Source organism: Micropterus dolomieu, linkage group LG22 (genome assembly GCF_021292245.1).
Source record: "Micropterus dolomieu isolate WLL.071019.BEF.003 ecotype Adirondacks linkage group LG22, ASM2129224v1, whole genome shotgun sequence".
Taxonomy (NCBI): domain Eukaryota; kingdom Metazoa; phylum Chordata; class Actinopteri; order Centrarchiformes; family Centrarchidae; genus Micropterus; species Micropterus dolomieu.
In genome coordinates, this window is record NC_060171.1 from 33,395,294 (window position 1) to 33,410,429 (window position 15,136).

General features: G+C 41.8%; 2 protein-coding genes across 2 annotated transcripts; one reads left to right on the forward strand and one right to left on the reverse strand.

The window, feature by feature from the left end:
• The first annotated feature begins 946 nt into the window (after window positions 1-946).
• chtf8 (CTF8, chromosome transmission fidelity factor 8 homolog (S. cerevisiae)) lies at window positions 947-1,799 on the forward strand. The gene has a single exon (XM_046038282.1). The coding sequence runs from the start codon at window positions 947-949 to the stop codon at window positions 1,277-1,279; it is 333 nt and encodes a 110-aa protein (XP_045894238.1). The 3' UTR covers window positions 1,280-1,799.
• Window positions 1,800-7,369: 5,570 nt separating this feature from the next.
• On the reverse strand, window positions 7,370-12,173 carry has3 (hyaluronan synthase 3). Its single transcript, XM_046037997.1, has 4 exons — window positions 12,080-12,173; window positions 11,428-11,978; window positions 9,548-9,649; window positions 7,370-9,076 (listed from the first exon to the last, which is right to left on the reverse strand). The coding sequence occupies exons 1-4, from the start codon at window positions 12,171-12,173 to the stop codon at window positions 8,147-8,149; spliced, it is 1,677 nt and encodes a 558-aa protein (XP_045893953.1). The 3' UTR covers window positions 7,370-8,146.
• Window positions 12,174-15,136: the final 2,963 nt, after the last annotated feature.

The window sequence follows — 15,136 nt, forward strand, 5'->3', positions numbered from 1 at the left end:
TCATGTCTCGCTCCATCCACCAACGCCACGTTGCACCACAGACTGTCCAGGAGTTGGCGGATGCTTTAGTCCAGGTCTGGGAGGAGATCCCTCAGGAGACCATCCGCCACCTCATCAGGAGCATGCCCAGGCGTTGTAGGGAGGTCATACAGGCACGTGGAGGCCACACACACTACTGAGCCTCATTTTGACTTGTTTTAAGGACATTACATCAAAGTTGGATCGGCCTGTAGTGTGGTTTTCCACTTTGATTTTGAGTGTGACTCCAAATCCAGACCTCCATGGGTTGATAAATTTGATTTCCATTGATAATTTGTGTGATTTTGTTATCAACACAGCTATGTAAAGAAATGAGTATTTAATGAGATTATTTCATTCACTCAGATCTAGGATGTGTTATTTTAGTGTTCCCTTTATTTTTTTTGAGCAGTGTAATTTTTTTCACTATTTCTGACTTTTCATAGATCAAAGTGATTTATCAGTTAGTCAAGTGATGATTTATATTCCCTACCTCTGCGGAATAATTTTCACACAAAAGTTATCCCTCCCTACTTCAATAGTGATGCAACTTATCACAAAACACACAGTTCGGATCGATCTGTAGTTTTGTTAGGGTTAAATAAATTTTAAAATACTAATGCTACTTTGGCTCTGATCCAGCTGCCTCTCTCTGTCTGCTTAATGTCTGATTAGTTACAAGTATCGAAAAATAGCCTATCAACACTCACGAGACATTGTGTGTCAAAGGGAAGGCAGCCGATAACGCTGAAGCTGCAATAAACATCACAATCTGATGATCTGTTTCTATGATGACAATTCACAGATCAATATGTGTTGAAAAACCTCAAGATCGATCAAGACACTTTTGAGAAACTTTCTACTGATGTTGCTCTAGTTATAAATGGTTATCGTGGGGAGGGGGGTTCCGGGAGTCTTGAATATCTTCATGCCTCTGCCGATCCTGTCCCCCATCCCTCAGTCTCTGCTGTTTTCTTCCTCCCTCCTGCAGGGGGTGCCCGTGCTGATTGTCGGACATCATATTCTATATGGGAAGCAGGTCAAACTGGAGAAACCCTTCGCTGTCCTCACCAAGCATTCAGGCCATGCGCAGGATAGCCTGGACAACCGTGACGACGACGATGTCCGACAGGTACCCATGGAAACGAACCAGCAAGGACCCACCTCCACCTCTTACTCTGTGACTGCCCTCATCAAACGGAAGCTGATCTTTAAGACGCGCCCTAAACCCATCATCACTAATGTACCCAAGAAGGTGTAGAGTGACTGCATTATGGTCACAGACGGATCCATCTGTCTTGTGCTGGACTTTTTTTTTATTTTATTTTTTTTTAACAGTTATACTTCAGTTGGTGTCATCCAATTCTAATATGACCTAGTTAGATTATACATTTATTGTACAATTGATCAATCCTGTTAACCTGACGCTGAACTGATTCCAGCGAGAGACTTTAATGAGGCTCCCCGGAAGTACATTTATAGATAATATTTAAAGCTCCATGATGGTCTGAATGTTGTTTCAAAGGTTTTTGCACACTGACAAGAATCCCTTTCTGGATGCAATACTAAATCATTTAAAGTATTTTCTATGAAAACAAAGATTTCAGCTTCAGTCCATAAGTATCCAAACTAGGGACACACAGGCAACCTTATCATTTGTTGCGACTGGAACGGACATTTCCACCACATTGCACCTCATGACAGAAGGCGTGCATTTCCCAAATACTGTAAATCCACTTCATAACCTTAGGCCATTGCATTCAGATAAACTGTACACAAAAGTCTTCCCGGTCGACTCTGACTGTTTAATAATGACTTTATGATTCCAGGAGATGCTCTGTGATGAAGAGATTTCCTCTGATAGCGGTTTACCTGCTCTATTTACCCACTACATTTACTTCTGCTTCTGGTAGCTTTTCGCATTTCCCAGAATTCATTTTTCAGAAATTAAAAGAATTCATGCCAGTTGTATAAGAAAAATAATCAATAAGAAAATTGTTATTTTCATCTTGTAAATGGTACAAGGCGAGTGGAATAAGAATGGAATATTGTCTTTTATTCAGATAGAGACAGAATATAAGGTCTGTGTAATAACCACATTTTCTGTCTTGAGCGCGTATGTGTGCGTTCAGGCGACAGCAGGTGCTAGACAAGTGCGTCCCATGTGGGAAAAGAAGTTTATCACTTGCTGGATTCAGCATCAGTGTTATTAATCATTTCCAAACAACCTCCATTTTTATTAGACAGAAGCGTTCATTCATTCACTTGCTGTCTTCTTGTGGGCACTGTGGCAGTTGCCAGAAATATATTAAAGAAGTAGGCACTCGCCTTCTGGCAAATACCGCAAGGGTGGGTATTGGGACGGACCTCAGGAGGTTTCAGTGACTGTCAGTTTGGAAAATACAGTTTAAATTGAAAAAATTTAAGTGGACAGATTAACTTTATCAGGATTCACACTGAATAAATGTCAACGTTTTGGCAAAAAAAATGTGACTGAGACCTGGCTGTATGGTCACAATCTGAAAGTGATGCTGTGATAAAGTAAAGCTGGGCTTAGAGCAGCGCTGCACACAGTAATTAAAAGTAAAAAAAAGCTAAGACTGTAAGAGCTGGTGAACAGCTGAGAGATTAGTTTGGTAAAACATTCAAAATATTTGATTCAGTCCTCTACCATACAGCATTTTATTTACAGCGTGTGTGTGTTTGTGAGGGTGTGTGTTTGTGATGAAGGCGGTTCCCATGTTCAGGTGTGTTCCCAGAAGTTAAAGCCAACCTGTTCATGCTGACTGAAAGGACCGATTTATTCAGCTGCTGTGAAGCTCCAGTCCCCTTTCCTCAGCATTCAGACACGCACGCACGCACGCACGCACACACGCTGGCAACATGTTTTTAAAGTCTTGCCACATCACGTACTGGCTTGGAAAGAAATACGATGGATACAGTGAAATAATGAAGCTTTTCATCAAGAGGTCCTAGAAAGTAGTCTTCATCCAGTTCAAGTAAGTCCCCGCTCATGGATGTGGGCATTTATAAAGTGGTGCTGGTGGAAAATAAGACTAAATGTCTAAAGCCCACCTAGATCCAGCAGCCCCTAGCAGTGCAGTGCTCATTACATTAAAGCTCTTGATGGCATGAACAACACACTGGGTATGCCATTCAGTTGTAGATTAGATTTTAAACACATTTCTAAAACTGTGGCTCTGTTACACCCCAGAGTGGCAGCATTACATGAATTCTTTGTGTACAGCAGAACAAACAGAAGCAGGTACTGCAACATCAAGGTATATTTGAAAAATCACTTACTGTGTTACAGTTACTTCGTCATCTCAGCCAGGCATAAAACCACATTTGTAATATTTTTCATTTCCGGTGTTTCCACTTGGGGTTTTTATGTACAAACTGAATATTTTAACTTGAAACATTTACCTGTTTACTTTCACTGACACAAGGGAGATTATAAAAAAAAAAAAAAAAAGAGGTTGATCACTACCACCTGTTTTTGTACAGATTACCTTGCCTTCGTATTTTAGACCTTTGATGTTAATGTCTAGTCCAATTCATTCTTGAAAAAAAAATAAACATACAGTACAGTTAGAACAAAAGATCAGAATATTGAAACAGATGGCTTGGGGTAAATGTCAGTGCTGTCATTTAAATAATGGAGACATTCCCTGTTTGGTATGAATGGGAGGATTGTGTCCAAAACAGGAAGCTTTTTTTAATGTCTTAGGAAAGTTCCAGTATCCTGTGATGCACAGAGAAACAAGGCCCCTTAAATTGCTGGTTGACAGTCAGAAAGGCCAGCCGAGCCCAAACACATTTTACCTTTCAATGGATGTGTCCGTTTTTAAAGTTTCAAGTTTAAACCTATACAGCCCGCTCAAAATAATGAACACAAAGAGGAAATGTCCACTGTGCAAAGCAAAAAGACAGCTGTGTGTCACACTTGACAAATGCGCCACGTGTTTAGTTTATGAAATATTTTTTAGAAACCGAATCGGATATATTTAAAAACATGAAAAAAAAAGAAGAGTGAAAGCAAAGCTCTCAAGTCACTCACTTAAGAAGAAATGTCTTTGGTCTTCACACTGTTGTAAAGGACACGGTAAGAGAATAGTGTCCAGAACCATATAAAAATATCTGAAACACAGAATGACACTTAAAACCCACTGGTAGCTGTAAACTCAGAATTGGACCACGATGCACTACAATAATTAGTTACTCATTTGAAAGTACTCAACCACACCAAAAACACACAGGAAATGTTGGATTGTCCGTTCTGGTAAATCATAGCTGCTCCACAAAATACTGCTGGAGAAGATGACTGTGCTGTTCACGGCTGATGGGAGGGTCGCGCTTTCCATCATGGGACAAACAGATAAGGAACAATTAGTTAATGAGTGACTCCTTATCAAGTTTGATGGAGTAGCTAATGATCAGGTAATGAAGAAAGAAGAGTTAGGAATAAATCAGGACTGACGATTATTGACAAATCATTAACACGCTAACATAATTTCTGTTCCTTGTTATTTCCCAATTGCTTACACCTGAAAAGTATAGATAATGGCAGTTATTCCCCACAACGTTTGCTTTTGTGAATGTACCTATTTCCAATGAGAAAACAGGCAAATGTGTGTCTTTTTGTTCACATAAAGTCAGAAACAACAACAACATATGAATCCAAATTAACATGTATATATACACCGGCTTTGATCTTTGCCTCAGATAGCTTAGGGAAGAAGTCTTGAAGGTACCTGAAGGCTGCCGACCCCTTATCTAGAGCTCTGACAAATTGTTTTAAAAGGCCCAATTTGATGTGCAGCATCTTCCGGGGTCCACCAGCCTCAAAGCTGTGCTGCTCCATAATGGTAACAAGTACGCGCCTCTTCCCCTGGCTCACTCGGTGCACCTCAAAGAGGATTACAGCAGCATCAAGACCTTGCTGGACTCCAAATAGTATGATGAGTATGGCTTTACTGATGGATCTCCAAGACGCTTTTACCAAGTTTCCCTGCTATCTTTGCCTTTGGGACAGCAGAGACACCAAGGTGCACCACTACCGGCGGGAAATGCCACCGCGGACTGAGTTCTCTGTGTGGAGGAACAACGTCAAGTGGAAGGCGCTGATGCCACCACTGCACATCACATTGGGCCTTATGAGAGAGCTCTAGATAAGGAGTCGGCAGCCTTCAAGTACCTTCAAGACGTCTTCCCTAAGCTGTCTGAGGCAAAGGCGGCGTATACATACATGTTAATTTGGATTAATATGTTGTTTTTTCTGACTTTATGTGAACAAAAAGACACACATTTGCCTGTTTTCTCATTGGAAATAGGTACATTCATCACTGTTCTGGTCACAAATCAAAGTTTGTGGGGAATAATTGCCATTTTCTATACCTTTGAGGCATAGGCAATTAGGAAATACCACTTACTACACAGGAACAAAAACGCATTTGTTAAAACATGTAATCATTACTTCCCTAACAATCCCTAATGGAGGACTATAATAATGAGTTACTAGAGAACAGATATTAATAAATCATTGTGAAGTTATTAGTTCATGAATTTCTGTGAATCGATCATACTGACCACTGTAATACAGAGAGACATGGCCTAGGGGTTGCACTGTTGCACAAAAGATGTACCACCTCAGAGAATGAGAGTAAAGTTGATTAAACTATATCACTGTGTTCCGAGTCTCATTTTATCAGGCTGCTGGAGGCAAACTTTCTTCACTGAGAGACCTGGGTTCAATCCCCTAATTTGGCACATCCACCAATGTGTCCCTGAGCAAGACACTTAACCCCTCGTGAAGGCGTGTGACCTCTGACACAGATAGCAATTTTAAGTCAATTTGGATAAAAGCGTCAGCGAAACGAATAAATGTAATGTAAATCTATGAGAGTATCTTAAAGCTGAGCTCAGTCTCTGTAGACATTCACACCAGTACATCTAATTGCAAGTAGTGTGACAGGAGAACTTGTCACATTTTCTGTATTTCCTGAACAATGGCTCATTTCAACAGAGGTCTTTGTCATAATATGGTATCTTGGTTTCAAGTCTATCTCGATACAGTACTCACATGCTCATATGCACATTGATGGAGTTTTAAGTCACTGAAATCATTCCCTTTGTTCATACTGGCTGTGTAACAATACATTTATAATGTACTAATCTGTAAGAGATGGAGAAAGTATCCCCAGAAGTATCCCTTAGCTGTGGCTCACAAAGTTTAAAAGAGGGAATTTTGTACTGGGAAATACGGTCAATCTGCTGTTAGGCAGTATGTAATGTGATTACTTTATCATCAGTCATCGAGGCTAAGGTAGCGGCCAGATGGTCAGTGAACCTCTCCAAATTGTAAGGTGCTTCTCAAACCACATTGGATTGTATCTATTTCTACGTATGGGTGTAAAGGCTTTAGAGTTGTTTCATGGCATGTTTGACGCAGCTGGGCTGAATCACCAAAGTAATGTAAAACATTAGTTTTGCTGCTGAGTAATTAGTAAAGTAACGTAATGTGCTTTTTCAATGAGTAATGTGTAAAACTTGAACAGCCAACGCTGTTCATGTTAACTGGCTGAACTTTAGAATGCATTTTTACACAGAGCGAGTACTGTGGATTTTGTACCCCAGTGTTTACAATTTAGCCAGTATGAAGAGGAGGAAGCATTTCAGCAACCTTTCAGTGCACATATAGCATGTGAGTATTGTATTAAGTTAGAATTGTAAGTCCTATGCTTTAAGGTGTGTTGACACAGAACACAAACCCAATTTCTACATGAATTTTGCCAGACTGTTTGTGCAGTCAGTGTTTATTGTTGACAGAGTAGATGTACCAACTGTACAGTCCTTAGCTAGGAACTCATGCACAAACTGTGTATGGAGTGGAGTGCGTGTGTTTGTGTCTCACCTCTGACGCTCTCCCTTTTCTACAACGGCGTATTAGGGCCATTGTAGAATGAAATTAATTACGGAGCAAGGGGGTAATATTCTAATATTCTATTTCAGTCATTAATCAAACAAGACAATAGTCAATGCAGACTTATGAGAAGAGGGCTTTTAGACAGTTAGGCTGCAACAAAGCACGTCTTAGTCATTTAAAAATGTCTGCAGTTCTTCCCCAATTTTGTATGCTTTTGGTCTTTGAACAGAAGGAAGTATTTCATAATACTGGTTGGTGAAAGATAGATGTGACAGCTGTTGTTATTATCATCTGCATATCCTGCCTTTAACACATCTCTAAAACAGTATTTACCAAGTTTTTCTCTTGTAAACCTGTGTATTTAATCTCAGAGAATAGTCAAGTGTTTTCTTGTACATTTGGGAGTTTTACCTCTTAATTTACCACTTTAATCTCAGATTAAGGATGGTTTTTTTTACAAAGTAGATTTAAAATAGATTTTAAAAAGCACACATTTTTATACTCAAGTTGACACATTTTCAACCTATACCTACATTTGCGCCACCTTCACAAATTTACCTTTATTCGTGCAATGCAACGGCACCACTGTTGTACTTTGCTTTTTGTCTGAACACCTTTAAAGTACACTCCAATGTCTAAATCAACATGAGATTCCCTCTTCTTATCTAAAATAGAGGTGATCTGACTCATTTGGGACAATTGTCTTGCTATTTATTTATTGTTTATCATAGTTCCATCACAATTCATCCCATCTCATGTTTATTTAAATGGACACGAAGACCAAGCAAGACCTTTATGTGTCTTAGTCTTATTTTCCAGTTTGGTGCTTTAAATTCAGTCAAAGCACCGTACTGCACCCTTTCATCACAGTTATACAGCTAACCTATAAACTACCTAATGTTCTTCTATTACTTTATAAACTGGGTCAGTTTGGTTTGGTTTTTCAATGTGAAGCACCATTGAACATGATATAAATGGGAGAGCTGTATGGATCCAGTCATCTTGGAGTCTCCTCCAACTGGATTAGAATCCTGCTGCTGAGATTTCAGATTCACTTATTTAGCACCAGTGATGAAGAAGTGTTTGTGTTCCTGGTTCACAGCTGGTCACTCGAGCAGTTCACAAGGTCAACGGAGACCCTGCTAGAATCACGCTGCAGTGAAACCCAGCACAAATGTCCTACCAGTGCCTCTGGTAACAGGTTTATGCCTCCGCATATGGCAAGTGATATTGCTCTTCCCTCTTGTTACACCGTTTGGCTACAATTGCCAGGTAGAGCACCAGCAGAATGATCCAGTAGCAGGAGTAGAGTATCGTCCCTGCTATCAACAAAGCTTTCTCTGTCTCACTGAATGGCTCCTGTGTTTCACAGTAGATTGTATACACCACACCTCCGAGCAGTACCATAGCCCACACTGTGACAGGCACAGCACCGATTAAGTTAACCACGATCTTCCTGCGGCCTGAAGTGCCCCATCCAGCCTTGTTGATGGTGAGCAAGGCAAATATTTTGGCAGGAAGCAAGCTGGACATGTAGAGCAGAGAGTAGAGTGACATGAAGATCATGACCAGGCTGCCACGCAGGAAACAGGCGTAGGTGGCCTTCACCATCCCAACCAGCTGGACGGTCAGTAAGAAGAGCAGGATGTTCCACAGCCTTCCACGGTAGAACAGATGGATGACCGTGGCAACCAAGAAGAAGGGGAAGAAGCCAGTGACCACAGACTCATAAGTCATCCAGAGGCTGTGCTTGTGGAACCACAGGGCGTTGTAGAGCCACTCACGGAAGTAAGACTTGCTCCATCGAGTCTGCTGGTTGAGCCAACGCAGATACTGGGTCGGCGTCTCAGTCTGGCACTGCGATCGCGCCGTGAACTTTGTCCTGTAGCCAAAGCTCAGCACTCGATTGGTGAGGTGGCGGTCGTCACCGAAGCTGCACTTAGAGCCTAGAAAGGTCTGATGGTACCAGGGCTCCAGGAAGCGCTGGAGCAAGGAGTTCCTGTACATCCCCAGAGGGCCGCTGATACACTGAACGCATCCAAAGTAGGACTGGCAGGCCCGTTCAATGTTGAAGGCCATCCAGTACCGCACGCTGCTGAGGAAGGAGATCCACGAATCGTACTTGTTAAGGATCTGGAAGACAGATAGAGATATTATTCAGAAAAGGTCAAGTTGTCGTGTTTTAGTGAGCTTTCAGTCACCTGCCTCGGTGGCTCTAGAGTTTGTATATTAAAGCTGGGGTAGGCACTTTATTTCAGAAGCATTTTTTAATTTTTTTTGCAATTCTCTTTACTTCCCGACAGAAATCAATAAATTAATGCTCTGACACAAAGGTAAAAACAATTCAGTATCTGTGGCTGTCACAGGACTGTTAATAAGCTGGCCTGCCTACCTGCCTCGACTCATTGCACTTGAAAATGTGTTTTGGGGGAGTGGCTTTCCTGAAGGAAGGGGGTGGGATTCTTTCAGTTGGATACTTTCACAATCTAACTGTCCCTTGCCGGCAATTCGAAAGTTGCATACCCCAGCTTTAACTTTTAATCAAAACAGTTTAGTCTTGGGCCTTCATTGTATTTGTCATGACTTTAACGTATTGTATTTTACCTGCACGTCTCCACCGACCCCTCCCACCATCGGATCTTCCTCTAGAATCTTAAGCATTTCTATGGTACATGCTGGATCTAGAACTGTGTCGGAGTCACACACCTGAAAAGGCATATAATAAACACAGGGTACAGCAATGCTGAGGGTCACACTCATACTCAAAGATATTACAACCATTAAGGCTGCAGGTAGTGCAGAAACACTGAGTGGTGTTAACGCTAAAATCCATAAGAAAAATGAGATCCTGCTGACAGATCGTAGCTGCTTCATTGTAACTGCCCAGATTTGACCCACAGCAAGACACACTGGGCGTGCAACAGCTGGCTATGAAGAGTGAGTTGGTTGTCAAACATAGGTCCATCAGTTTGGAATGCAAGTAAGTAAATGTTTATTTTCACTTGACTTGGGTGGCTTTTGGGTGAGACACAGATGTTTACATTGTAGTTTTAAAATGTATATTGCCTGTATTGTTTAAATTTAGGATTAGAACCAGTCTTAAAATGTGGTTTAAGGTTATGCTTGTCTATGGAGACTTAACGTAGCGAGGGGATTTAACATTTACCTTATACCCTGTACCTTAAAGTACATTAGGCACTAGTCTAACCAATTTGAATGTCACTGGCTCTTACGAATACTGACTTACAAATGCACATTTACCTTATGAATACAATGTTCAGTTTCCTGTTTTAAATCAATTTTATTCAGAGGAATACTGACATCAGTATGCGCCCGCAGAGAAGCAGTGCAGATATCAAATCCGCAATACAGCTGACTTCAATTATATCTGGTTGGAGCGTGCAGATGAATATAAATAGGCCTCCATGGATGGCTTTGTATAATATCATTCTTTTTAGCTACTTCTACACACATTCACCACCATGTTCACAGTGTGATACATATTTGTTGGAAATGTTTTAGTGTGGGGCCAGCTGGCAAACACCTCTCAATATAAGGAAATATTCTGGGAGATTGAAAATACTCAGAAGTCACTACAGTAACTAAACAGAACAACAATAAGGGACGGATGGACAATACTACATAATGGGCCAACAGTGGGTGTTTCTTCACTCTGACGGTGTTTGTTTGATTTTGTCACCTTTATGGAAGAAGATTGGAGCCATGAGAAATCATTTGGGTGCTGACTTGAATCAGGAAATGTCTTTATTTGTCAAGTACAATTTACAGTGTTTTTACTCACATCTTAGACTTTGAATGTTGCCTGTTTTTAGCCATGCTAGCGGCGTAGCTTAAGGGATTAGTGTCGGCCTGTCACTTTGGCAACTACTGGATGGATGAAAGTTTGTACAACATACATTGAGGATGTATCCAAAACAATTTAACATTTTAATTCCACCTTTGATAAAAATTGGCAATCAAAGCTTGCGGTGTTGTAGTTTCAGTGCCTTCTGCTTATGTATGTCAAGTCTCTAACATGACTGACAACAGAGTAGGAACTGCTACCTATGTGGGAGAAAATCTGTAAAGATTAGAATCCATCAACAAGCGATTCGACTTGCTAGAACACTTGCAAACTCACAACATGCATTTGGTGAGAGAACGACCGCCAGCCTCTGATTATGATGGGTATTGATGTTTTGGAAAAATGTCTTTCAGACATGAAAAGGTCTAGGACAGATTACAAATTACCTGAAAAGATGTTAACAAAGGAATAATATGAAGTTAGCGGTAGAGTAAAGGTTATTTTCTCAGACTTGACAAAGCTCCTCCAGAACCACACAATACATTATACAAGTGACTAGCAGTGTAGGTCTTAACATCAACTCTTACACTTAAATTACATTTTTCACATGGTCCTAATCCTTTTCTGTATTCTTTTAACGCAGAAGTACTCACATACTATCTGTGTTTGTGGGTCTTACCTGCACATAATCCACACTGTCCCCCAGTGCTTTAAAGGCAGTGTACATCACCTCTCTTTTCCCTCCCCACTCCTGCATGATGCAGGAGAAGCGGCAGCCGCTGACCAGTCGAGCCACTCTTGCTGCCTCCTCCATGTGCACCGTGCTCCTCCCTCCACCTCTGACACCTACTCCTCCACTTCCATCACTGTGGTAGTTCCCCTTCCACACCATACTGCCAGCCTGGTCAGCCCCGCCCATCACCTCCTGGAAAATGTCCATCATGTAGCGGTCCTCGGGCCGGTTCCCATCCACAACCAGCACCACCTTCAGGCCAGGGAAGGAGATTCGGCGGACACTGCGCAGGCACTTCCTCAGGTAGTCTGGGTCCTCCTGGTAGGCAGCGATGCAGAGGGCCACGGAGCGTCGGAGGTGCTGAGGCCGGGCGGGGCTCCTCATCCGCCGATGTTCCAGGAAGGCAAAAAGGCTCTGGAGGAAGAGGTGGAGGGAGAGGAAGGCACCATAGAGGCCAAAGGAGAGGTGGTGCTGCTCAGTGTGGATGAACTGGTAGCCTTCACAACAAAGAAACAGTTCAAAACAAACATGACCATCACTTGTTTGGATTCTCATGTACGTGCTTCTCTGTGCATAATATCGAAATTCACAAATTAACCTGTGACATAGGCCAGCAGGATGGTGAAGAGGACCACCGCAGCAAAAAGGGTGGTGACCACGATGTTCAGCGCATTCCTGCAGCGAGAGGGCATCTGGAGGTGGAGGAGGATGTGAGGTAGTAGGTCAAGGTGAGAATCAGAAAGCAAGATGAGACGGGTTCGGCCACAGGTTGAGGCATTTGTGGAACGACGATGGGGGAAATGAGAAGGAGGACAAAATGTTACAGAGGAGGGAGAGGGAGAAAACACAAGGGAGAGAGAGATATCATTTGCAAGTGGGTAAACTGTGCTTGAATTGAACTTGAGCAGAAAGGGGCAGTATAACCACAGGCATGTCAGGTGAGACACAGCGTGGGACCTCTGGACTCTTACTGAAGGCTGTGACACAGAGAGCTTGCAACTCCTCATTAGTGCCATTTCCTGCTTTTTCTGTAAAACCTTTCATCAGCCACCGTCAGCTGAAAAGACACCAGCAACAGTCACTGACATCATAGACACACTGCCTGCCCAGTGTAGCACTGGTTTACAGCTACTACTACTACAAGTACTTCTCAACTCATGCTGCAATTAGTAGTACTACTGGTAAAACTACTATTAATAATAATAATAATAATAACACCACCAGTGTTATGGCTGTGGCTTTTATGACTACTACTATCCCTGCTGTAATTAGCACTAAAGCTACTACTATTGCTGATACTATTAGTACCGTTACTAAGATTACTACTAGATTTACTACTACTATTGTTGCTGCTATTACTACTACTATTACTCCTGCTACTATAGTACTACTAAACCTATTAATACTTCTATTGCTGCTGTTATAACCATTACTGTTCTACTACTGCTGCTACATATAAGGAATGGTATCACCGCTACTAATACCAGTACTACCACTATCATTACCATCATTACTACCTCTAGTAGAATTCTACTGCTTCTACGTCTACCTTATTATAACTATGCAAGCACATACCGCACTGAATACTACTTTGTCAAAGAGTACTTGGCTTAGATTTGATGGGCATTCGACTTACAGTTGAACACTACCTGCCGGTCTGTTCTCCTCTCCCTCCTCTTCCACTCTCCTTCCTCTCCCCTCACCCCTCCTTCCACCAGCCCCTCTGGGGCTCCCTTCTTCCCTCTCTCTGGGTTAATAGCTCTAATTAAAGGCCAGCGAGGGTTTGGCTAGTGCTCAGGACCAGTCGAAACGGAGGAACAATTCTGTCCTTTCATTCATGAAATTACCTCACGGCCCCCCCCCCTCTCACCCCACCTGGCCAGGTCCATGTTAGAGAGACAGACGGATATTTATATTATTACATACAGCTCTGTGAGACACACGGGCACAGGCAAATTTATCCTCCACTCTGAGTGGCTGTTCAGATTTACTAATAATTAATTAATTCTAATAATTAGTTAATTCTGTAGCATCATTCAAAATGATGAAAAATCCAACACATACAGTAAAATGTAAAACCTTAAGTGTTTCAGAGGTTCAGTGCAATCTTAAAGGATTGGTTGACTTACAAATTAATTAAATGACTATCTGAATTGGTTTGCCCAGGTTTTAAGAAGTCTTTGAGATCTCTGCTTCGACCTCAATATAATAGAGGTGGCTGGAATTGAATTTGTGTTGTTACAAAGCACTGACAAATTGTATTTAAAACAATTAACAGAAGCATCTCTTTTCAGAAACAGTGTCCCCTTTTTCTTTAGTGGCAGGAGGTTGTACATTGCCCTGTATGTGCTTTTGGGATATGTACTGTATATGGATCCCATTTTTGCCTCTGAGGGCCACAGAGAAAAGAACTTCTGCTTGATATGTGATCCATGGTGGATTATACAGGCTGAAGCAGCGTGGTGTGAATGCCCCGGGGCCACAGGCCAGATAACAAGCATGGCCTGCTTGATTAGAGGGCCACAGTCACCAGGCCAGGAGCTGGGATTAGTCAGGCAACTGGGGGGGACAGGTGCAATTAGCCCCAAGGTTACATCTGCCAGGCTATCCTGGCTGCAGCACAATGATAACTCTGTTTTATAGGATGAATGTTGGATGCTCAAAAAATACTAGTGATCACCAGTAAAATGAAAAATGAAAGCTCTCATTATTTGTGTAAAATGTACTGACCACCTTTCAGTCAAATAAAAATAGTCAGAATTAAAGGTTTATTCTTTATATGCTTTCTGCATTACTTTCCTCTGAACAGCACAATGAAGCAGAACAATTGTGAAAGTATAAAAATAATTCTCTACCAGTTTATATTCTTCAAATTTGATTTCAATCCCTCTGGAAAAAATTCACATTTCTGAAGTAAGTGCTTGCAGAACTCATAGTATAATAATAAAAATAAAGCCGGAAGCTGTGGCTTTATATTTCACACGTGTAACCAGAGAGATGTTGTAGTGATGCTGGCCACTTTCACATAGAATGTGTACATGTGGTTCAAGTCTACATACAGATCCAGATTAGGATGCACCCCAGGTATCTGACTGAATAGGCGGTCCAGGTGTTACTGAATGATGGTTTTGGCTTAGGGACAGGGACTTTTACCCCGCTGAGGGAGAATGAAGGAGGGAGGGGTAGGGGAAATATGTTTGGAAAAAGAGTGTTGGGTGGACCAATAGAAGCGGGGAGCGGAGCTGAAGGAGACAGAGATGAAGTATTGAACAGTAACATGCAGAGTTGGTGATAATTCTTTGTGGGCTCGACACTATGAGCAACACCTTTGACACTGCCAAGTTACAAATGGTTTCCATCTTAAAAGGACTGGTATGGGACTACTTCAATATACGCCTTTTTTGTCCAATTCAGTGAATTTCTACTCATAGTCCACTATCTGTCAGCCCTGCCTCTGTAAATAGGAAATAAACAAAGTGACTCGCAACCCGCAACACAACACTATTCCAGCCACGATCTGTGTGTCAGGTAATGTTAACCTGCCCACAGACATTCAGCTTACTTTCTAGTTTGCCTATAATGAATTCAAATGATGGTATGTTGTCAGTATTCCTGTACAGTCATTTTGGACAACCATGTACATTAAAGGCCAAAA